Source organism: Pezoporus wallicus, unplaced genomic scaffold (assembly GCF_028554395.1).
Source record: "Pezoporus wallicus isolate ANWC-B61680 ecotype Strahan unplaced genomic scaffold, APGP_CSIRO_Pwel_v1 contig_8714, whole genome shotgun sequence".
Classification (NCBI taxonomy): domain Eukaryota; kingdom Metazoa; phylum Chordata; class Aves; order Psittaciformes; family Psittacidae; genus Pezoporus; species Pezoporus wallicus.
In genome coordinates, this window is record NW_026635695.1 from 1,350,619 (window position 1) to 1,376,185 (window position 25,567).

General features: G+C 46.7%; 1 protein-coding gene across 7 annotated transcripts in view; it reads right to left on the reverse strand.

Annotated features, from left to right (window-relative positions):
* The window catches only part of CADPS (calcium dependent secretion activator), a 211,381-nt gene that overhangs the window by 157,420 nt on the left and 28,394 nt on the right, over nt 1-25,567 (reverse strand). For all 7 annotated transcript variants that reach the window (XM_057397353.1, XM_057397350.1, XM_057397349.1 and 4 more), the window contains exons 2-3: nt 14,303-14,416; nt 9,592-9,924 (exon numbers count right to left, since the gene is read on the reverse strand). In XM_057397353.1, coding sequence (XP_057253336.1) covers nt 9,592-9,924; nt 14,303-14,416 — 447 coding nt within the window. The remainder of the gene's footprint in view (nt 1-9,591; nt 9,925-14,302; nt 14,417-25,567) is intronic.

Sequence of the window (25,567 nt, forward strand, 5' to 3'; positions counted from 1 at the left end):
TGTCACATTTAATGATGCTCAAGAACTCTTCCTATTTCTCTTCTTGCAAAACCTTCCTCACTGCTCTAGTATCTCTGCCTGCACAGCTGTGCCAGGAATGGCCCATGGTCCTGGCCCTCCCCTCTGCTCTGATTTATTCCTATGATAAAGCTCAGAGGTGGAAGCAGATGGGCACTTGCAGAGACAGCAGACACCCAGTTAATAACCCCAGGGCCAAAGTGCTTCCCTTCCCAGAGACCTCTCCTAGTCTGCAAATGGCAGCATCAGCACATCATCAGCTACTTCGATCCTTCATACTTTTCCCCAATTGCTCCTACATAAAGCCAGGAATTCACCACTCAATCTGTCCTTTCCAAAATGCAAGGTGATGGTAGGAAAATGGAATTAATAAATATCCATTTGAAATGAGGCCTGATCTGATGGAAAAAAATAATCTGCCTAAACAGCAGGGAAGTAATGTCAGCAAGTAGATTTTCAGTGGAAAAAGAGAATGAGCAGCACCTAAATAAAGGGGTTAAGGTAAACTGAAAATGTCAAGTCATTGGTATAAGGTAACCATGGTTATTTTTACAGGTTGAGAGAGCTGGGGTTGTTCAGACTGGAGAAGAGAAGGCTCCAGGAAGACCTTAGAGAAGCTTCTAGTGCCTAAAGGGGCCACAGGAAAGATGGGGAGGGACTCTTCATCAGGGCATGTAGGGACAGGACAAGGGGGAATGGTTTTAAGCTGAAAGAGGGGAGGCTGAGATTAGGCACAAGTTCTCCCCTGTGAGGGTGCTGAGGCGCTGGCACAGGGTGCCCAGAGAAGCTGTGGCTGCCCCATCCCTGGCAGTGTTCAAGGCCAGGTTGGACACAGGGGCTTGGAGCAACCTGCTCTAGAGGAAGGTGTCCCTGCCTGTGGCAGGGGTTGGAACTGGATGAGCTTTAAGGTCCCTTCCAACCGAAACCAGTCTGTGGCTCTATGGGTTTTTTTATGCATTCCTTCGCAGCATGAACGCAGATGATGATAAGTATTCATGGGCCAACTGAAACACAAAACTGAAGAGATATCCGGATGGTAATTTAAACCTTGAACTGTGGAAATTAAATCAGTCCACACAGACAACAAAGAGTTTTCAGGTGATATTACAACCCCCCCCACTGAACAGATGAATAAAAACCATTTCACACTAAGGATGAACATCTTGAAAATCATCCTAACTTTAGCCCTAATGTGCCTGCAGGGATTGATATTGCTGGAGCAGGATAGATCTGATCTGATGCCTGAAGTTGCCCGTGTGGCCTCTGGATAAAGCACAACTGTTTCTAATCTGATTTTGCACAAGCTGCTGAAATGCAGAGGACCACTGGTCCCAGCGTGCTGCATCCCCTCGCGCTGCCCGCCGAGGGGGTCACTAATGGTCTCGATGAGTTAGTCTGCTGCTGCTTCTTGAGATCATTTTGCATGCTTTTTCATTAGACTAACGAGCTCTCTTGGTTGCACTTACCTCCCTGGCAAGTGCACAGCAGACCAAAAAGGGGGAGCAGGGAAGTGTCAAGGGTGCCCAGTTGTGACAAATAACATCTGAGTGCTCTATTAAGCAAACTAAACCAGGGCTTTGGCTCAGAGGAGTCCCTGTTGATTTTAGCAGCAAATAATGAATTAAATCCATCTCCAAAACCCCATGGCAGAGGGGCTCCCAGCAGCCAAAGCGTTTTGCATGACTGTAGACAGCAGAAATGAGAGGCTGCTTCTCCAACTCCAGCACTTGCCTGGATGCTAAAACCATTTTCTGTCCCTTAAATAACACTCCATAACAAATGACATTTGGCTGGGCTAAGGAGAAGCATCCACACCCCTAAACCTTGGAAGGCTGGCAGGAGGTAGCGTGGGAAGGATGCAGTGCAGAAGACTTCTTCAGTCTAATAAACATCTCTGGTTAGTGTTAGAAGAAAACAATTGACTTTTCCTCTGCAAGCCTTCACTACTGTTGTATGACATTACAATTCCCCTGCTAAATATCTGCTCTTCAGATGCACGTTCTAGCCTGGTTTCTGTAAAGGGGCTGTAAAACCAGAAGATGTCCAGAGTAGGACCAGAAATGGAAGTTCCTACTGCACGAAAACATAGATCCCCAACTGGCAGCTAACAGGGTTAAAACACCCTCTGATTAAATGAAAGCATCTTTAATTAGTTTAATTGACCATGCCTCAGCCAAGACCATCTGCTCAGCAGCATTTGCCTGCTCTTCGCAGGAGCGATTGATCAGACATAGCTAGAGAATACAGCATTAGGCTACATCAGATTTATTTTGTTTAATAGAAGAGCTAATTTGCTTTAAATTTAATTACAGGGGCCAAGATTGCTCTCTAAGTCCATAACAGCACAGAACATAAGCTGATCCTACAGCTAATGGATGCACACATAGGTCCAGACGTGTCTGTGCAGATCAGACACTTGGTGATGACAGCTTGGGAGAGAAGGTCCCTCCCTGGCAGAGAGTGATTGCTGCGGTTTCCTCCCCAAAAGTGGCCACGCAACATGTGCAATGTCCCCCTCCAACCATCTGAACTTTTCCCACAGCTCTCCATTGGATGCTGCAGCAGACATGTCCCATCTCAACCACCTTTCCTGCTCTGAAAGACATCAGACTGTAGGGTTGCTGTTTCTGCACAATATGGGACCACCAGGGACAATCAGAGGACCACTCTGTATCTTCTGGGCGAGTTCCATCAGCAAACCTCTCCCAGATGGGGTGGCTGGCAGCTGAGGGTCCCACAGAGCCAGACATCACACTCACCCCATCCCTGACATTGCACTGTCCCTCTCAGTTTCTCCACCCTTCCATACCAACATCATTCAACTTATCACACCCCGAGCTAACGAAGAAGAGCAACTCCCCCTCCTCCCCGAATGACCACGTGTATTTATGTTGTGTTATTATGAAAACAGAAATTTCATTCACTTCCCAATGCTTTTTCCTGTTGCAATTTCCCACCGGGCACTAAATCACTGCTGTCTTTGGGAGATGCTGGAGCCCTGACAGGCGTGCTGCGGCTGCCACTGCCTGCCACAGGAGTAATTACAATCCTGCAGAAGGCTCCAGGCTGCCATTTCCGTTTCCATGGAAATAAATACTGAATTACTGAAAACAGAGTATAATGCTTTATGGATTTCGAGGCTTTTGATCATCTCAAAACCAACTTAACACATTTTTATTGGTGGTGGATTTCTTTCTGGGGAGGGGAATTAATACTTGCAGTGTGAAAATAGGAGTGAATGAAAGGTGTTTTGAAACAGTAAAAGAGGTGGGGGGAAAAGGTCTGGCTGACGGCCTGGTGATTTGCAAAGGGAACAGCAGTACTGACCAAAGCTGCTGGCTGTCCACAGCATCCAGGCACCCAGTCTGGAGAGAGGAGCCCATAGAGGATCATCAGTCCTTGCCTGCAGCCACAGCTTGCCACCACCATGATGGCCTGTTTCATAGCATCCTAGAATGGTTTGGGTTGGAAGGGACCTTAAAGCTCATCCAGTTCCAACCTCCTGCCACAGGCAGGGACACCTTCCACTAGATGAGGTTGCTCCAAGCCCCATCCTACCCAGCCTTGAGTACTTCCAGTTTGCAGGGACCCTTGAGGCTGAAGACTCCCTGCACTTTCGGAGGGATCAGTGCTAGTGCTTAAACACCCAGCATTAAGATGGCCATTCCACAGGCACTGAGCTTCAAGATGAAGCTAGAATAAAAAACAGTTGCTTTATGCTCTTCAAAAATGATGAGCAGGGAGCAGAAGGGAGTGATCTGATTCTAAACCTCTGTATCTCTGAATTGAAGAAAGAGATGTGTACAGACAGGTAACTCCATGCTGTGTACAATGACCCTGGGGCTCAATTCTCACTATAAGGCAAGGCTGGGAAGTTTGCATCACAACAAACTAAATTAAATACTTGGATACACACAAGCAAAACACCTATTCAGAGATCACCTAAACCTTCATCTCACTGTCTGAGCTGTTACAGTGCCTCATGGGAGTTTCTGTCCTTACTTGTTTCTCCCTAACTTGGGCTGAATGTTCCAAGTACCACCATAGCATCTCTGCAACAGGCTCGATGCACCACAGTGAGTCAAGAAACAAACCTGAACCACAGAGATGAAAGAGGGACAGGAGGCGAGACATCACCTCAGCAGATTATCTTTAATACTGACTTGAGCTAAAATCAAACATTTGATTCAGGACAGAAATCCTAAAGATCTTTTCTGCTAACACTTCTGAAACCAATTTTCTTGCAGGGGAACTTTGTGTTTTGTGAGAAATGTCAGCCTTTGGACACTGTGTCCCAATTCAGCTGCAAAAATAAATGTCAAAACAGTGAGTTCTAATTTTAAGCCAGCTCTGGTCGGCAAAATTTGTGTTGAAATGTTTCCTTACTAAAATCACAGGACAGCAAAACTTACAAAACAATTTGGATTGCACTTGTAAGAGACTTTCATTCCTTCACATGAAATAGCAACAAGACAGCAATGGGACTTGGTCTGTGTTGTAGCCCATCGACACATGCATGCTTCTGATGTTTTACCTTCTACCTGGGTGGACAGGAATAGATGCTGAAAAACCATACCCATATATTATTATGTACAACTGTCATGCATATATTTAGCTATTTGTTTTCAAATCTAACATATAAGGGAATTAGATGAAATTGGAAGCTTAGCATTGGTGGTTTTGCATATTTAACAGGAATGCCACAGTGTATGGGAGGCTTCAGGCCCAGGAAAGAAGAGAAAGTCTGATTGTGAAGCCTGTGAATTCACAGTCCTGCACGGACAGCTCAGAGTCTTCCTCCAAAGCAGGAGGATGGAAGCGTGCAGCTCACCCTGTGGCCTGGACATCAGCTATTGCTGCTGGATTAACTGAACAGCGCTGTACCAGCTCCTTCTCACTGCCGCTAAAAATGACTATCAAACACAGCTTGAGACAGGAAAGTAAATCACTGCCCTACAGCTGGGGAAGAACAAGGCAGGAGAACACCACAGCCTGATTTTCCTGAGCTGCTGCTGCAATTCAGCCATTATGAAGGTCAGTGGGAAACAGGGACTGTGCCCGAGGAAATGCTGACTGCAGCAAAAACCCAAGTTTGGAACTGCCCAACACTTACAGAAAATAGCTTCCTTAGGACTCTTCCACAGCCACAGGTTACTTGCAAACCAGAAGAGCTACACTCAAGACTTGCCAATGAGTTCTTCACCAGACACCCAAGATTGAAACACAATTCTCCCTCCCCAGTGCCTCTCAAACAGCGGAGGAGCTCGCTGCTGGAGCCAGATACTCAATTCCCAAAGCTGACTCCAGTGGAGCAGAAACATCAAAGCCACATAGTGTGTGTTATGCAAATACCTTAAGCCTGTATGTATTATTTAAAATGTTTTAGTCAGGGGCTGTGCTTAACAACACCGTTATCTCCACAACCGTTCTGCCACAACACCACTTCCCAGCTCTGTTTCCTAAAAGCCTTTCCAACTGCATCAATCCTTTTTGCGCTGTTGCTATCTCAGATCCTGCCATATCACCGCTATCACATTAAGAATACACTTATCTCACACCACCTGGGGATATCGCATTAAATAACTCCTTTAGCGATCATCCTCCTCCTGCACAAAATATTAGGTCAGAAGTGAATGGAAATGCTGTTGCAGTCATGTAATTGTTATGCAATTAGCGAGTATGATGTAACAGGAGACTACAGAGAGAAAAGCACCTTCTTCCAGGCAGCAGGAGTTCAAGGCAATGTTTGGGGCTCTCAGCGCTGCTCCTGCTCATGCTTTAGGATGACAACAACTAGGCAAAGCCTTCTTATCCCTCGCCTCTTTGCACAGCCTCTGAGGCAGTTTCACCCTGCACACCAAAGCAAGGGAGAGCACAGCAGCGCAGCCAGGCCCAGCCAACAGGAGCAATAGGAGCAGCTTTGTTTTTCTAACCACAGGTGATCGACTCATAAACTGCATTAACAGCACCACGAAGAGTGATGGCATTCAGATGCCCTGCCAGAGAAAAGGCTCTGTTTTCCAATTCTACCCATGACTGGCAGGCAAGCACAGGTCAAAAGCAAGTGTATCTTGTATTGTGCCAAACCGCTGCTGGGAAGCCTGATTGCCCCCAGATTTGTTTGGGAGGTTTGTTCAGTCTCAGAGTAAAGCCTCTGGCTGGCACCACGGCAGGCTGAGAGCCAGGGTCCACGGTGGGCTCTGGCAGGAGCTGCCTGTACACTGCCTGAGGAAGGAAAGCAAATGTATTAACCACATGAGTAGTACTTGAGCCTGCACAGCATTTCGGGGAATATTGTAACTTCAGTATATCCAGGAAAATACCAGTGTTCTCCTTCTACTTAAAGCTCATTCACAAACACAATATATAAAATAGTTTGTTCTTATCAAACTGGTGAGAAACATCAATGAAATGTTAAGAAAAAGATTCAAGCTGTACTTCCAATTAGCTCTGGTGAGACAAGAGTCAGTGTGTCTTCACAGGGACGGAAACAAGCACTGCTGAGGCTGACTGTAACCGAAATACAATCCAGACTGAAGCAAAACAGCATGATGGGAATAAATTATCATTCATAAGGGTTATGGAACCAGTGTCCCAAAGCCCAGCAGGTGAGCTCTGTGCTGCAAGTATGGCTAAGGGATGAGAGGTCTTTGCTAAACCCATCGGGGAAGAGAGCTCGCTACTGGTTTCAGGACAGGCTGCAGGGCAGAGGTGTTTACAGGAGATGGCTTGTCAAACAGAGACAGGCAGATGTGGCAAATGAAGATTAATGAAAATGCAGAGTGGGGGTGGAATAGAGAGAATCAGCAGCTAGAAAGAATTCTTGCAGAAGCACGTCCCAGCCCTGCCATGCCCATAGCACAGGTACCTGCAAAGCAGGGAGCCATTCCTATCCTCAGCTGCCTCCAGTCCTCTCCCACCCAGCACTCATCCATGCTGCTGCAGTGCTGTACACACAACTCTCCTCTCTCCAGATATCCCTGGTTTAGTGCTGTAACATCAGCAGGTGCCTCTGGCTCCCTAATCCATGTCAGACTTCCCACACAGGAGATGCTGCCGGTGCAGAGCAGCTCAGCACGGTCCAAGGGGTTACAAGGAGAGTTTCCAAGCCATGAAGGACAGTACCCAGGGCTTGACTTGCATCTTCCAGCCTACAGCAATCAGGCACCCAGCTGTTGCTGTGGCTTAGAAATCTGCCCTGGGTGAACAGCAAAAGCTTTTGGAGTAGAAAACAATTTGCTACTAAAGTTTAGAAAATCTCCTGCTTCAGGGCTGATGCCAGTGCTTCATCATCAGAGATCAGGAAGAAACTCTTGTGGGGGAAAAGGGGCAGGTTACCACATCACTGCTCACTCATTTCCTGCTCTCCCCTGCAGCTCTACTGCAGAAAACACACTAGCCAAGCGGTGTGTACCTTCAACTATTGCCAGGAACGACTCATACAGGCTAAGGAAACAACAACATTTGTAGGTTGATGGGTTTTACTTACACCCCACAACAGACTGGCTGCAATCGATGGCTGAGACCCTGCAGGAAGGAGTAGTGGTCAACAGGATTCTAGTGCTTCCTAGCAAGACAGAAGTGCAAAGCAGCTATTGCTGCTCTCCTAAAGGCTGCTGATGCCCTGATTGCTCCAGAGATCCCTCTGGTATAGCCCAGATGACATGACCACAAGCAGCACCAAAATAAGGGTCCCCCACAACAAAGCCTGCAGTTTCCCTGTGTGTCCACTGCAGCCTTCTTTCCCTGCAGCATCTAATGGGAGAAGAGCAGCAGCAACCGGATTCCACCCCATCACACCAGCACCACAGCACTATAATCACTCGTGCTGTGCCCCAGCTGAAACACTGCTGGCCTTGCAGCTTTCTGAGCCATATAAAGGACTCTTCCTTCTGCATACCTAATCCTCACTGTTCAGGTATTTAAACCAGAGGAACTCCCATGCTAATATTCGCTTTCAACAGAAATTACATCTTTCTCTAAAAGCTTAAATTACAGGTTTGCTGCCTCCAAGTATTAGGAAAAACCCAGAATTAAATCCTTCAACTTTCAGAGTAAAGCCAGGACCTACTGCAGGAAACAGGCTGCTGATGCAACAGGGCAATTTGTAGGGAGCAGCCACTGGGTTCATAGTGGAACGGCTCTCATAAACAGAGATCATCCACAAAGCAAGGCAGTCATGATTAAATATTGCTTTATGCATCACTGGGAACCACAAAGCAAGAGGGTAGGATCACTTACATGCTCATACAAAACCGCCCTAGTTCCTTAGACAAGCACAGGTCAAGGAAGGATGAGAGACACAGGGCTTGAGTTGGTTTAAGTTCGAAAACCAAAACACTGCAGAACTGACTCAGCTCTCAACACATCACTGAAAACATTATGGGTTTGATTTTAAAGAAGTCCTCCAAGACAGGATGGAGGCACGAAATTTGTTTCGAAAACTTGATTTATGAGGACCAGTGCAGTCCTTGCTGCTCCCTTTTTACTACAAAGATGCCTTACTCGGGAATATTTATTATCCTCTCCTCACTCTGCCATTAAGGCCTGAGATGAAGAACAAATGCAAGATAAGCTCTTTATATCTTTAAGAGGAAGAACAAACGCAAGATCTGCATTTAAAAAACACAGATCAAACGATTTTCTATGTCCTGAAAAGAATTCAAAATGTCTAGACATAAGATGGACAGAATTAGTCTCAAATGTATTCATTTCAACAAGTTGAACCCCTGAATTACGGGGAAGAGACTGAGGTCTGCTCCTCCTCTGTAAACTTTCCACAGCATCACCTTACCCTCCCTGTGACTCTGACATCCTTTATCCCACCTGTGATATTTATATGTGGTTGCAGGGGACTGTAATCTGGGTCAGCACCAGCCTGGACAGCCACTGCCAGCCCTCAGCAAGAGCTGCTGGAAATGCAAGCAGCTCTGCAGAGTTCCAGCTCTGTGCCTTTGGGGAACTGGCTGGTCATGGGGAGAAAGCTAGGAGGAGAATGGGAAAGGTTTTCATCTATCTGGGAATTCGTAGTGCAAGCAGAGCCACCCTGAGGTCATGGGAGTGCGGGACACTCTCTCCTTCCACAATGGGCATGCAGGGGTCACAGAGGTTCCTCTACTTAAGGAGGGCCTGTACAACTTCAAGAAGTGAGTTTGCATAAGACATCCACCCCAGGGGCATCAGAGCTTCAAGTACTAATAAGGTTACTGCAGGTACAGAAGGTACTTCTGTTGTTTAGATTGGTGATGTGACAGAGGAAAGGCAAGCAAGCAACAGCAAAACAGCCCGCTAGGCAGCACCGGAGACCTGCTCATCCAGACACAGAGCTGGAGGAATAAAACCTTCCCATCTCACCAATCCTACGGGATTCCAGGAGAAAAGAAGCATAAGCCCGAGAGAACAAAACTGGCAGTGTAGAAGTCCCACCATGAATCAAAGCCTCTTTCCTTAGTGAAAAAATCTCTCAAAACCAGTCCTGTCCAGCCCAGTTCATAACAGCAACATTTCCCATTTGCAAGCCCTTCCCCAAGGAACACTCTTCCATTCCCACCCAGCCTGCCAGAAGGTCCTTACCTGACACGCATTGTACAGAAGCTGATGCTCAAATTTCTTGATCCCCAAAATGTTCTGGAACATCTCGTAGAGCTGCTCCTTGCTGAGGATGAGCTCCGAGGCAGCGCTCGCAGTCATCCTGGCCTGCTGCTTGCGGGGATCCTCTTCGCCACGGTAAATAGCATCAAACTTTGCCATCCAGGAGCTCAGCACCGTCTCCTTGCTGAGGCCATCGATTTCTGGCAGGCTCCGCACCCTCTTCTCAATGTGTTTCTTGAAGACCTCCCGGGAGTCATTCGCTGAGCACCCTCCGCTCTGCACCATCCTGGCAACGCGATCACTCTTCAGGAATACCTACAAGAAAAGGGTGACTTCAAATGGTGTCAGTTAAAACACTAATAAATCCCCCTTAAGTACCACAAAGTGTGGTGTCACTGCTGGGAAGCCTGGCTGCCAGCATGCTTTCCATTTCCTCACTCAACAACCGCGTGTTGCCATGGACAGAGGTTTCAGCTGTACTCTGGGAAGTGTAATGAAATCAGGTGAAGCTTCTGCTTTGTGTCCGCTAAAATGGAACATCTTGATGCAATTAGGACTTCAGATGTTGTGGTTGCACCTCACCAGATACATTAATGCCCTTTGGGAAAGCAGGATTATATTTTCCTCTAGCAAAGGTTTTAATAAGGAAGTTATTGCACAACTGCATTCACCTAACCAAGTTCTGCCCCGTTACAGGGAGCCCAGTCATCCTATTCAGGTGAACAGCACTGTATCTATCTGAATAGCATCCCATCCATCTGGGAAACCTCTGACCACTGCAAGGACCAGGCCTACATTAAGCTACTACACCAGAGATCTCTGCAGTGTCACAAGATGGCACTGCATTAATTATTGTTACCTTCAGTTAAATAACATCTATGTCCCCACTTCTTCCATACGCTAGTGTTTTCAACCTGGGCAACCAGCACTGCATGAGCACTGTTAAAACACCCTGGGAAGGGACAAGAATGAGTAGCCTGATCTTTACAAACTGATGGGTAAACATCAAAGCAACTCAGATCACCAAAAGCTGGCATGGCCACAGGTGGATGAGGCCAAATCCCTTCTTCCTCCAGCTCTGCTGCTATAGCACAGCATGGTTCAGCATGGGCTGAGGCTGCCTGGGAAGGCTTTGCAGAGAGAGTACATGCAAGGTGCAGGATGCTGACAGCAGGAGGGAGGCAGACGGTGTTTGATGAAGATGCTCTTCCCACTGCAAGAGCAGCAGAAGGGTCAAAACCTAACATATACCTGCAGACCAGGTGATGCCATGAGAGCAACACAGAGCTGAAGGGCAAGAGAGGGACAGGGGTATATTGTGTTAGCTCTCATCTCCTGAGCCCTGAACACAGGAGAGCAATCAATGCCCAGTAAGAATTACTGTTGTCGAGAACCAATGAATGCAGCAGGCTGGGAAGAAGCTGTGCCAGCACAGGGGTGTATCTGTCAGCTCTCAATAATTAAAGAGCTTGAAGATGACCTAAGGACATGGTAATTTTTTTTTCACACCACTCGGAAACATGGCATTCCATGTTCCCAGACACTTGATGGCACAGGCATCTGTTGGCAGCGGTAGTGGGTTTTGCTCCAGCCCCAAAATGCTGCTGCTGAAGAACTGGGCTGTTTCCTTTCAACATCACCATGCTGGGGAGCAATCCCTGCAGACAGGATAGCCAAGATGCCACCAGCAGCCTCTTTATTCCACGATGAAATGATATCAGAATGCATGTTGTTTCCTTAGAGTTTAAATGGCATTTATAACGCAGTGTGTGCAGGTGCTTTTAAGTAACAGGTGAGAGCTATCAAAATCCTAGCTCCCAACACAGCCAAGGAAATCCCCAGCACAATGACTGCGAGAAGCGGTGGGAGGTCATGGAGAATGGCCACACTGCAGCATCCTCAGCTCTTGCTTTTCCCTCTGTAATCATCCAGATGCCTTTACAACAGCTCAAATGACTTCTCATAACAGCCGCTGGTGCTGGCAGGTATCTGCAGTCCTCACCCCCATCAGAGGGTAGGCAGCGCTGCAAGCAGAGGGACCTGACTCCCCATCTCCCCTCAGCCCTGGGTGCAGAGCTGCAGCCAGCAGAGGAAAGGATGGCTGGGGCTGGCAGGGAGCAGGCAGGCGCGAAGGAGAGCCAGCCAGACACAAAGCAGGAGGAAAAGACCGTGAAATAGGAAGATAAAAAAAGATAAAAGAGGTGTTTTGTCCTGCAGAGAGAGCTGCTTTCTTTAGAAAAAACCCAGAGCATCGCCAGGCTGTCAGACTGCCTCACAGCACTACCAGGAGTCAGGAACCGCTGAAGCAAAACCCTGGCAGGGGTGCATACACCAGCACACACACACAGGAAAGCTGACCTCTGAGCTGGGTCAGGCATCTCCTGCCACATCCATAGAGGACCCCCCAGCTCTATCTGCCCACAGCAGAGTGAATGTGGGTCTAACCAACCACTTCCATAATACCCACCGGAGGGGCTGATGCACAAAGTGCTGGCTGACAGATACTTTACTCATTGGAAGTAAAAGGACATTAGAAAAGCTCTTCCGGAGTGTCTCTTAGAGTGTGCTGGACCTGTCTCACACACACAGGTCTGCAGCATTCCTGCAGGCACAGCAGTGCTTTGTACACCAGCAGCAGAGCCTGCTCAGATCACTCAAGCTTTTAACCTTTACTATTATAAGACTGGCAACCACATGCTCACCCCCTGACAGCTGATTTAACAGGAGAAACACATACAAACACATTCAGGGTAACAGCAAATGCATTCCTGACCTACAATGTCATCTCCAGAAAACAAAGAGCACCCAAACACAACAAACAAAAACCACCAAAATCCAAATATCCCCCAGGCAATGAACCTATTCTGCACTGCCTTTGGACCTCTTAGAAACACCAGCCATGTCCTCCACAGAGATGGCCAGTTTCAGCTGAGCAAAACCCCCAGTTTTACTATTTTCCAAGCTATCAGGCAGCTTTGCAAATCACTACCCAAATGCCACATTCTAGACAGTGTTCATCCAACAGACAGTAAATTGCACAAAAACTGAGATTTGTAGGAGCTGAGATAAGCAGGATCTGCTGTGATTGCACCATGGCTCAATCAAGGGTGGGCACCTCCCTGCAGGGAAGGGAGGAAGGAGAAGACCATCAGCAGAGAACACTGCTCAGGCTCTGAGAGGTGGCAGAGGCTTTGCCTGGTGCCAGTACACATGATGCTGATGAAAAGACACGTGGCCATGCTACAGCTGCACAGAAGCTGAAAGTACATGGCTGGAAATTAAATGAGACCAACAGTTAAAAAGGAAGAAAAGGAAGGACACAGAGTGATGCATTACACTTTTTGTGGCCTGCTTATATAGGCCAGAGCCAGTGGAATGTCCAGTTGAACCAAAGACACAGGGTATGCAGACATCTACTGCTGATCAACTGCTCTTTGTGAGGGATCGGTTCGGGTAATTATACAGCGCAGGACTTCTAGACCTAGTCTAGAAGTCTTTCAGCCAGACCCATCCATGAAACAGGGATGTATTTTGCCTCTTTTTAAGCAGTTCCCTTTTCCTGACCAATAGTCCTGTCGGAACAGATTACACTCATTTACATCCTAAAATGCAGCTCAGGTCATCTTGAAAGCTTTCCCTGACAGCATCTGCTTGGTGAAGCTGTGATAAACCGATAATCCCTTGGCAATTTCTTTCCTGATAAGAGATGTAAATTACTCTCAGCTTCCTTCCTGTGGAGAGAATGATGGAGGAGTAACTACTAAGCTTGTGTAATAGAGTTAATCCAGAGATAATTTGTGCTTTCCTTACACAGAAGCAGCTGCTGCCAATTTTTATAGAGTTAAAATTCTCTTCAGTTTTAGTATCTGATTTTGATCCCCTCTTAGATTCCACTTCCAGAGAAATATTTTATGTAGGCAATTCAAAATCTTCACCTTTTATGACAGAATAGCTCTAGGGAGAAAGAGAAATGGTTTGCAGAAAGGCTAGCAAAAAAATAAGCGACACTCATATAAATCACAAGCACTGATTTCCTTCAAAAACAGAAGCTCTTTCCCTCTGAGAAAGGGTATGAAAAGCAGCATTAAGGGCTGCATACAAAGAAGTGCAAAAAGACAGACATGCATAATTATTCTTTTGCACAAGTATGAATGATGCTTCACATTCTTTGGCATTGTTTAGTTTTGTAGATGCGCATCCTCCTCCTTTCCCCTTTGCTTTGCAGCACTTGTCATCTAAAGTGGAAAGACAAGACTCTGGCTGAAAATCCCAAAGTCAGTCAGATACAACATAAAAGCTTCACCAGGAACTGAATGTGCTGCTCAGTTTTCTCTTGGTGTTTTTCACAGGGAGCATGTGATGCTGAGTTTATATCGTGCCGCCTTCTCTAGTTTAAAAGTACACTGCTTAAAAGTACCAGGAAGATATTTTTCATCTTACACAAGAAGGGTCATCTTCCCCATAATCAAGCTATAGGATACACCACAGTGTAGGGTTTGCCATGTTTGCTCTATGGTTGCATGCTCAAACCCTGAACCTCACAAACCTTTTGATGTACCAGACATAAGAAGCCTTCTGCTTCCTCTGTTTCGTGCTATTTGATAAAGGGCAAGCCATTATTTCAGAACTTAACCCCATCTGTGAACGGGGTGAGAACAGGGATTCGTACGTATGCTGTATTGTCTCTTCTTACCTCATAGTAGCTCTGGACAGCATTTATAAATGCTTCATCTGCCACAATCTGGGTTTCTCCATTGAGAAAGGCCTGGAAACGATCTTTGATGGTCTGAAGCTGCTGCTTGCTTATCTGCAAAACATGTCAAAAGGAGAAAATTAGTCAAGAAAGGTTTAAGTAGGAAGAAAAGAACCCGCAACCCAAACACTAATTTTCCTGTACTATCTTATGGGGATGATTATGAAGTACATTTCCACTCTCCTTTGGAGACAGCAGCAACACCTTCTGGATCAGCCACGTGCAGGTGCACACACACATGCGTTCTTCACCCTGGCACGTTCATGTAAGCATCATGAACGCCTGAAGTCATGCTGAACATCATTTCTAAGCATTTCTGCCACCACAAAAACACATAAAGGACTTTTACCACTTCAGCTATACCTAAGTCGAAAGCAGTCTGCTTGGGAGAAACTGCTCCAGTGTAATCTCTTCCCATTTAGCCTCTCCTCCCCTTCAGAAGATGAGGTTTCACCACTGAATCTTTCAAGCTAGCTGTTGAAGACAGCACTCCACAGCACTCCAGGGCCTTGGTCTTCCCTTGTTTGTTTTTCCTTTCTTTCTTTCTTTTGGCTTCCCACATATAAAGTCAGGACCAGTGGTGAGAGAATTTAATGGTGAGAGAATTTATCCTAGCAAGGACTTTTTCTGTTGTCTCCTTTGAAACTCAAAACAGTTTCTGTCCAGCATACAGCTGGTGCAACTTACAAGACAGCTCTACCTTGTCACAATGGCATCAACAGAAATTAACAAGGGTTTATTCCAGCCTTGCCATTATTTTGCCTAGTTTCTCTGTCAGTTTAAAACCAGACATAGCTAAAAAACCCCCCTCTTTAGCATGTAACACAAAGTCACAGCAAGCACATAAGTCATGTACCAGCAACGCCAGTACAGCATCTTACGATACAGGTAACACTCTGAAGGCCTGTAGGGATTTGAACATAGTTGTGCCTGGTTTGCAGTGGGGCTACGTTAGGTTTGAGGCTAAGAATTAATTTAGCCAAAAGAGAAGGAAGCAAACAAGATGTATGTACAACAACTTCAAACTTAAAGGCAAAAGACAGCAGTAAGAATAGGACAACTATTTACTAATGACCAAAAGGTCTAGAGAAGAGTGCTTTTTTCTTACTTGTGCGCCAGCAGAAGAAACCAGCCCATTAAAATGGAAAAGAAAGATAAAATTAATGGCTCTAAGTGTCTAAATGGCTTTGAATAAAGTACTGAAAGCTATGGAGACTCAAACAACTAGAGCATAATGAAGCCTGGTAAACTCAGCTAGTGATAAAAAGCAGGAGAGGGACCAATTGGAGAATGCAACGATAAATATCACTAGATCTAGATGATGTGCCATGCGGGTTGTTTAGGTACTGCAGTAACAAACATCATGAATACTGATAATTAATTCTGCAACACGACGCTGAGGAGAGCTAGTGAGCAATGGCAATTTGATGTGATAATCTGGGATTAGTTTATCCTGGTGCTTATGGAGAGGTGTTCATCAAAGTGGCATAAAGCAAGACTCAACATGCTCTGCTTCAGAAAAGCAGGAACAGCCTTCACCACCCTGACAGTCCCAAAACAGCAGCACAGACTTCACAGGGTCTGACACACGCAACAAGGTTCAGCATCACAGGGCTGGAGCAAGGACCATCCCTTTAGCCTGATCCACCTCAGCCTTGGGAACCCCCTGCAATGAGCCCTGTGGAAAAGCACTGCTGAAAGCTCCTTGTTTTAATGCTGTCAGGATCTAATTGTTGGCTCTAAGAATCCATCTGCCACCTCAGGCAACTAAAACTTCTGGTATTTGCCAATAGCACCCTAGACATCATGAGCCCTTGGGCAACGCACACAGCATCAGGTGTAAAGCAGGCTCCAAGCCTATCTGAGCTGCTGGAATTTAAAAGAAAACTGGGTCAGCAATAAGAGGAGGCAGAAGACAATATAGGGATCAAGTGGGAAACACCTGTGGAAGGTGCTAATCTATTTTTATTAAGCATTTAATTATCTGGAGGAAAGGAAAAGCAAGATGTTAATTAAATGTATTGATGATTTTGTATTGGTAACCATTGTGAATGCCAGGCAGGCACAACAGGGGGACAGAGGCCATAAGAAACAAAGAAAAGAAACAGGAAAACTACAGGTAACATTGAAATCAGGGTGCTAAGGCACAAGGAAAGACATACTAAGGGCACAGATACTGTGAGCCAAAAGGATTTTCATCTGGGATTTTAAAATGCATGGCATTTTTATCATTATTACTGTCCAAGTTATTTCTTAGGACAATCTCCAGAAGTCCTTGCTTATTCAATTCGCATAATGTCATCTAGAAGCAATATTTTATGCTCCTTCCTCAATATTGAACAGGCTATCTTCAAAATGAATGATGCTCCTTGAAATTCCTAGAAACTCCCAACACACAGCTCACATGTGAGCTCCTGAGGGCTGTGGAAATGAATCATCGGATTTGTCTTGATTGGAGTGGCAGTTGCCTCCTCCTCATATCCATGCTTTATGCAAGTATTTAACTTGTCCAGGGAAAAGGAGATCCTCTGTGACCACATCAGGCTGCAGCATAGCCCAGTTCTCTGCTTAACAGCACCTTCAGTCTGCCATCACCACCAGACTGTGAAACAGCACTGCTGTACTGATCTGTGTCTGTGCCGCTGTCATGGATGTGTTATCAAGCAAGCAGTCGATCTGAGCCAGAATTAAACTATTTTCACATTAAATTTAGCTTCTGCAGCATAGCAGCAGGTGCCCTGTGCAGGAAGTCAGCATCAGCAGAGAGGACCAGACCTGCAGGTCAATAAAATCTGCCCCAAGTGCTCCACACCTTCCATTTTATGCCTTTTTCTCCTCCCCATCAAGTCCCAAGAGCATTGCTGCTGAGCCCCAGAAGTGCCCCTTGCACACCAGGAGGCAGCACATTCCTGGTGGAGGCAGGACCAGGGCAGGGTAGCAGCCTCAGCTCCAATGCCACACTCCAAAGCCTTCAAGCAGGGGCAGACAATGTCACCAACCCATCTGTAGGCTTAAAAGAGTACATGTTCTGAACCCTAACCTGGAAGCTTAAGTGCTTCAAAGGCAGGGGTGTTATTTTAGCTCTTGCTATTAGAGGCATGAGTAATCAGCTAGAAATCCACATGAAGCAAGCCAACAGCTTCCGCAGATCCACTAAGGCACCAATACAAACCACACCTCAGTTACCTTCCGTAGTGTGCTTACAAATAGCGGAAAACAAGCGAATTACTTCCCCTTCAAAGCACATCAGAACAACACGACAGCCCTTGCACCAGCTACGGCAGGAGGTGAAACCCTGGTGGGGGTGAGGCTGGTGGAGGGCAGAGCCCTGATGGAAACACAAATCCAGATGCAAGGAGGGAAGGAGAGAACTGGGAGTAAGCAGCAGCACTCTGGGGGATGGAAGAGGTTTGTTCTGCTTACCTTCCCTCACTGCTTTTCCCCTCACTGCTTTCAGTGTGTGACAGCCGTTAAGGAAATAATCATTACTGCATCTGAGAGGCTGCAGAACACCCTGCTCGCATACAGGAGCTGTGGACCCAAGCGACCTCTCCCAAGTTCATACTGTGGGGTGCTTATGTTTATTCACAGCCTTTATCTGTCTGAAGCGAGTACTGAAGTTGCCAGATATACACATGCAGATCAAAAAAGGTAATCTGAGGCAGTGATGAAGAATTCCCGACACAGATATCTGGCAGGGCACCCACAGAGCTTTGGGCTGGCATCCCTAGAAGACTGTATGCCTTTTTATAAGAAGCTTGGCAGAGGTCTTTTCCATACTGGACTAAATTATGGGAAAGAGCTGACCAGTGACCAGATCTGGGCATACCAGTGATTCCTACCTTCTCAGTCTAACTTTTTAAAGAGAAGCTTCATGCCCAGCACAATGTAGTGACCTCAGAAACAGGGTGGAACATCTCTGCCATGTGCCATGGTCATAAACAAATCACAGAGGCAATTTCTTGCATTTGCTTGATGCAGATCTCAGCAAACAGCACACCAGCCTCCTCGGGACAAATGCTCACCAGCAGCTTGCTCACTCTGTGTTATTTTTGCACATATTCCATCTGACTTGGAGCCGAACATAAACCTGAACACACAGCACTATGGCACCTTCTCCAGCAAACAGCTGGCTCCATCTCTGTGCATCAACTCCAGGCTCCTTCGCCTACAGCATAAGCATTCCAAAGAGGAGCTGTTTGCTGCAGAGAAGCTCTCTGGAAAAAGTTATACACAGCAGCGTGCCTCACTAATCCCTCCTCTCTCCAAAATGCTTTGTTCTATCTGAGCACAGCATGGCCATCTAGCTCACCACTTAGGTACATTTCACAACAGTGCCATGTTGGCTGGATCTGGGTTTTGTCCCACACGCTGGGACAAGCTCAAAGCAGAGCCTCAGATTTACACACTTTGGACTTTGAAGAATTAGAACAACTTCTACAGATTTTGACTCTTTTACGTGGAACTTTCACATTTGCAAGTTCAATTTACACAAGAAAACAAGACCATTTGCACTCATAGGACAGCTGAATTTCAAAGCTTTGTATGACGTATATCAACAGTAATAGAAGCCCAAGAGCCACAGGTGATGTGCCTTGAAAGACAGTAGAAAGGGGAGTTTCAAGAGACTTCATATGAATTCTTGCATAATGTCACAGTGCAGGTGGTCCAGCACTGAGACATGGGGCCAGAGAGGCTGTGGCAGGGGAATTGGGCCAGAGACCTCCACAAGTCCCTCGCAACCTACAGCATGCTATGACAGTACCATGTCTACAGAAGATTTTCAAGGACAGGCCAGCCCAGACTGTAGATTGCCAAATCTTTCAGGGCTAACTGCTGATTTGTCAGTGGCAGGCTACAGAATAACCCATCCACAGTTGTACGTGTACTCAAACCAGCTAACAAAGCCACATCCATCCATGTGACAGCTCCTGGAACAGCAGTCAGATTTGAACTCTGCAGATTTTCAAGTGAGGTTACAAAAGGTTTCAAAGTGAAAGGTATCCCTGTGGGAGAGAGGTGATTCTGAACGCCTGAGCACACTGAACGCCTCTGAGCAAGGACTGGGTATTTTGGTCCACTGATGCCTCACATCGCCCTTGCACATACCACCGGAAGAGTCTGCCCTGTCAGCAGGGCATGAGGATGCATGGCACTGCTCCCTGATGGCTCAGCCCATCAGTATCACTCGTATCCAAAAGGAATCTGTTCAGCTGGCGACTGCAGGTAATTCCCAGGGGAAGCACCTCTGCCTTTTGTCTAGAGAAACCAGCTTACAGCACATGAACAAGAGCAGCACAGAGCTCTTGCTCCTCAGGGCACCTGCTGTTTGGGTACCACTGCAAGGAGGAATATTTAACAGCTCACTGTGCCGCTGCTCTGGGATCGGTTTCATAACAGCTAATAAATATTTTATTACACCTCAGCACCAGGTGATTTAGGAAAAAGCTAAACCAACTGAAGAAGCATCCCTCATCATCACCGCTTCCACAGTCAGAAACCAGACACAACATGAACAGCATGGAAGAGCCAGAAGGATGTGCAGAGAGCTGAAGCTGGTCTCAAGGGAGAGGTGAGACGCTCCAGCAATAGGCATGAGAGTATTAAAACCCCATCAGGCTATTTTGCACTGGGAAAACACATCAGATTCTTCCTGTGCTCATGCTGCTTTCACCCCCCAACAGGAGAGAGGACCACACGGGGGGTGACTCACACCCCAGTATTTGGGTGTGCCTGTTCTCCTGGGCAGACATGGCTCCTCCACAAACAGCTTTTCACTGTTAACATAAGCAATCAGTATTAGCTGCCAGTCTCAGAGGACTTTTCCCAGCTGCCTAACACTGTCTTTTCTGGTTGTTTCAGAGAAGCTTAATATTTGATACCAGCGAGAGCTCCTTGCGCTCTGGTTTCTGACAGCCACAGTACATCTTTCCAGGGGTGCCGAGCCAGCACATCCTTTTCCTTACAGTCCGACCAGATGTGGAGTGCTGTGTGCACACCCACTGATCTGACCCTGTCTATACAATTCCCTCTTTGCGGGCACTTGATTTGTTGCCTTCTGCCTCTGTCTGTGATTTACAGACCCCGGTGCATCCACGCTGCCTGCCCTCTTCTCCAGCCATGCTCATCCTTTGTGGATGGCAAACAAGAAAAGCACTGGTCACATCCCCAGCCACCAATCCTGCTGCCACATTCTCCTCTCTCAGAAGAGTTGATTTGTTGCAGAGAGAATGACTTCTACCATCACCATGCCTGGGTTTACACACGAGGCAGTGACAGGCACGCACAACCCCTTCTGCCTGCAGCAGCTTGTGCCCTGCCTGCTCAGCCTACCTGGGATGTTGGGGATGGGTCAGAGCAATACAGACCCTCCAAGGAGCAAAACTCCTACGTACCCACCTGCACCACACTCAGAAATCAGGCTGGGTTTTGGGCACAAGCAACACAAACAGCCCCCAGGTCCTTACGCACCAGCCCAGCACTGATTTGCAGCTCAGAGACAAACCAACCTCCCACTCGAGCAGCCTGAAAACACAAGAATAATATTTCCTGACCTAATGGTAAATGTTTGCTTCAGCAACAGGACTGAAGGGGTGAGAAAACCCACCAGAGCTGCCTGCAGAGGAAGGAAGGAAGCCCTCTCCTCTGCCCAGCTGCACCCAGCCAGTGCCCTATCACAGCATCACCTCTGGTCCTTGCCAGAACCTCTCACTACCTCTGCTATTAGAAGCAAATCCAGGAGGGTTGCAGCACAAACATTGAGTGTAAATGATTCTGGCACTTGCTGGTATACTTCTTCTCCAAAGAGGCTCAAGTATTGCTGGATAAGTAATAGGAAGATAACAGATCAATGCCTTTGGTTAGGCCAGTTGCAGGTACAGAACCTCTAGATCAAGCACAGCAGATCTTTCCTTTTCACCACCCCAGTAGCAGGTTTATCAAAAGAGACAAAGCACAGGCTCCAAGTCACTCTTTGAAACATGTGGATACTCTTTTATGTCCTCTCAGACCCCGAGTGCACCTCCTCTCCAGGATGCTCTCTGCCAGCTAGGCACAGCTTGACATACATAAAAGGCCTAAAACTTTATTATGGCTGCTCCTCCTTTCTGAAACACAGTGATGCACAGTGCCGAAAGAGGAAAGCAAAGCCATGATGTGGGACTTGGCCTTTGCTGTCAACCTTCTCCCTGGTACTTTCCAAGATACATCTTCCCTCTGCAACCTGCCACGACATGGCAAGCATAGATGTAGGTAGACACATCAAAAGATACTTCTGCCGCTCTTCACTTGCTATCTCTGTTTGTACCAGCTATGTCCATCCAATGCTCACATGCCAACCCTGCAAAAGGTCCCCTTTTCCATTAAGATCATCCACACATATTAGAAGCAGCAGCTCTGACAGCTTCAGGAACTTCTGCTCCTGTTTCCTGCCATCCCCATCTTCTCCCTTCTGGTCCCTCCCTGCAGCTGATGTGCAAGTGGACAACCCCAAGGTGGAGCCACCCAACAAGGGCACAGAAAACTTGGAACTTCTCCCAACTTTGGTCTTATTTTACTTAAGCAAGCCATTAGCAGGGTGAGTTTGCAATAGATCTAACAGATTAAGCCAGCCCTGCTGGGTGTTTTTCTGTGTATGATCAAACAGAATCATGCCCCTATATTTTTTTTGACTGATTAATAAAAATATGAATTTGATCTCAGGAGAATGGAGAAACCAGCACAAAATATAAGCAAGAAACAGCAGTGATGAAATACTAGGCCAATGACTGAGCACAGGCTGAGAACTGCTGCTCTCAGAAGCATCCCTGGTGACTTCTGCTGTGACAGGAGCCTTGCCTGGTGAGCTCTGCTCGCCCACCAGGCATAAAACACACCTTCATAATCCAACAGCTTTCAGCAGAAAGCCCAGCACCATCCTGCCTCTGGTAGCTGCTCTGTTAAGACAATACAAAACACAAACCCATAAAAACATTTAAATGCAGCTACCTACTAAAACCAGGGTGCAAACAGAACCTAGTATAGGCAGAGCAACATGCAAAGTCCCCCAGCTTTGTGTGCCCCTGTGGGTGCACCCCAAAGGCAAGAGACTTTATTTCCCCAGGTGCTGGACTTTGCAACTAGCTTCTCTCCTGCTGCGTGGCCCGAACACCTTCTTTCCTCCTTCCTGGTTAACCCCAAGTCTCGAGGGCCATTAACACAACAATTTACACAGTTCTCCCTGGAAAATCCTGCTAGCAAGGGCCTTGGTCAGGTGCAGGCCAAGTCATGTTTGCTTTAACTGGCATAGGAGCTCTCTGCAAATGCAACAGAAAAGGCTTGTTCTGCCCTTCTGCTCCAACAGCGTGGTACATACAGTCCATTGCTGCTCTGAGACCTCCAAAAGTAACTTAGCCCAGGAACGAAGACCAAGGGAAGATCTTCCTTCTCCTCTTGAGCCTCACAGGCAAGTCTTGAAAAACAAGATTTTTCATTCCTCTTTCTCTTTCAGATAGAAAGCAACACATGGTGTCTTGAAACTTGTGAGCGTTGACATGACACAGCTCTGAGGCATTACCTCGCATACTTTCGTGCTTCAACACCATGGTGTGCCACACAGTGGCAGGGCATGGTGTGGAGATGGAGACTATCATAGGTCATCTCCTATGAGTCACCCATGCTGTGTCCCTTGGAGAAATCCGGCTGGGCAGCAAAGCTACTAGAATTAATACTTCTTTCAGAATATTCTGAGGGTAACTTCCAGGACTTGGGTGTTTTACAGCCTTACCGACACGGAAAGTAAACCAGTCACGTTGGGGTATGGATGCTGCACATCTATTGCCCAATGGCTGCAAAGCCCTAAGCCTCCCGAGATAGGCATGGAGTATCTTTCAGTTCAATCGCCTGCAATAAATAGCTGATACTCTATTCATTTAATAATAAAATGGCTTTGTGCAAAATCTTCTACAAGTGCTACACAGGCACGTTCACAAATGACACCCAGGTGTCCAAAAGAGGTAACTGTATACGAGTGAATGTATAGAATGAACTGTATACAAGTTTTACTCAACTTGTGTACAACTGATGTGGCCCAAGTCCCTTTGACCAGGGACACCCTGCCAGCCCCTGCTGAGGAGTCATTAACAGTGAAGAACCTCTTCTTGCCTCCCTAGTCAGTGTTTCTTGGACAGGACAGTACTCTGAAGAGCAGCAGCCCATATTGCTGCTGATGCTACATAAGCATCTCTGTTCCTGGACTACTTTAGAGGCTAGGCAAGGCTTGGTATATCCTGTGTTTGGAAATCCCAGACACAGCCTAAGGACAGCTAAATACCCATTAGTTAACCGAGTCAAAAAAACAGAGGAGGGATGGGGTAAGAACACAAGTTGGTCTGTGCTGATGGGCCCCCCAAGGAGGAGGTCAGTGTCCTAGGACCCAGGCAAATCCTTGAGCCCAACAGCCCGGTTCTCTGCTTCTTTTGTGCTGCATCTCCCTTTTGTGGAAGGAGAATAAAAGCACTTCACTTCTCTGCAGAAGCGGCTACATGCATGAAAAGCCTCTCGCAGAACTAGGATGGTGAGCTGTCCAAGAACAGAAGTAAGCTGCTTACAGAGAAACACTTTAAAATCACTATTTTAACTATTTCCAGCTCTATGTTGCCACTCCAGGCAGGCCTTACATGATGCAGAAGCTAATTGTCCTTCCTGGTTAATGTATACAGCAGCTCATGCTGACTTGAAGACATGAAACAACCTAAAGATCTACCAACACCTCAGATCTCCAAACAAAAATCCCCCCCCCCCCCCCCCCAAAAAGTACATCCACCACGACTGTGCTTATTTCTGTACCATTTTCATCATTAAACTCTGACTCTCCTTCATGTCACAAGCTATTTTAAACCCAGTTCTTACAGAGCAGAAGCAACAGACAAATGAACGGAGACTCACGGACTCCTGGTGTGTCCCAGCCTCTGTGGGAGTGCTGTTTTCAGCGTGGCAAAGTTAGCAGGGGAGGGGATATCTCTGATGGAACTGAACAAGATAGCAAGGAATGGAGAGAAGCTTCCAGGCAGACAAGGCTGAAATGGTGAGCTTTGCCATGGGCATTCTGCATGTACCCACCAGCCACCTCAAAACAGAAAGCTGCTGCATAAAATTGCTTCAAACTGGGCTGGTGGTGTGGAAAAAGAAAGTTGATGCAGGTCTGAGCAAAACCTCTTTTCCACAGAAGGCATGTTTTCAAAGCAGCCCATCGAGAGACCTGACCTGTTGCATGGTGGGGCTCTGGCTAAGTACCACTTGTGCGTGAAATCTTCCCTTATTCTGTGCATGTGTTATTACCAGGAAACAAGCAAAAAGAAAGAAACACCCCAGAAAATCTGTTGAAGAGCCAAACCCATCTCTGATCCAGTCTCTTTCAGAAAACACTTGCAGAAAACAAGCAATCAGTCAAGCCAGAACAGAATTTGTTTCTAGATGGAAAAACAAGAGAGAAAAGGTGCGAATCTGCAGTGTACCTCCTCCTCCTCCTCACATTTCCTGCTAAAGTGAGTAATCTCAGATTTTTACAAGGGCATGTTGTTTGGAGCTGGAAGAAAAAGTTTGGTAAAAGGTAGCAAACTACTGCAGGAAAACTGCATTTCAACTTGGGACTTGCAGACACTTGGGAATATACCTTTGCATGGTGGCTGGTATGTACCCAAAGTAACCGAGAATGAATGTTTGCTCCTTCAACGACATTAAGGAGCATTATTTACAAAAACACGGTTCCACTGCGGTGATATTATGATTATTGTTTACTTTAAGGAAAGGCACTGTTAAAATTATCCACAGCCCTAGACTCTGGATCCAGTTTACACCAGGAGACTGAAATCGAAAAGGGCAAATCCTGCAAACTCTCTGAGGCACCACAGAGACTGGGTGAGGACATACCCCCTGAGGCTAGTTTAGCTCAGATTCCCAAACTCTGAGCACATCATTCACTTGGCAGGGGAGGCTGCAGGAAGCAATGGCCTTTTCTCAGCTCTGGGCTGTAAACATAAATGAAACACAGAGAGGAAAATCACATCCACTACGGTGCACACACAGCGTGCATGCGGCGTGTGCAGGTCCCACGCTGGCATCTGCGAAGAGGACAATTAGCTGCTTGTGTGAGATCAGGCATGGAGTTCAGTAATGGTTTTTAAGATAACAGAAAGGCCGTTTGCTGGCTGTCCGCAGTGATCAATC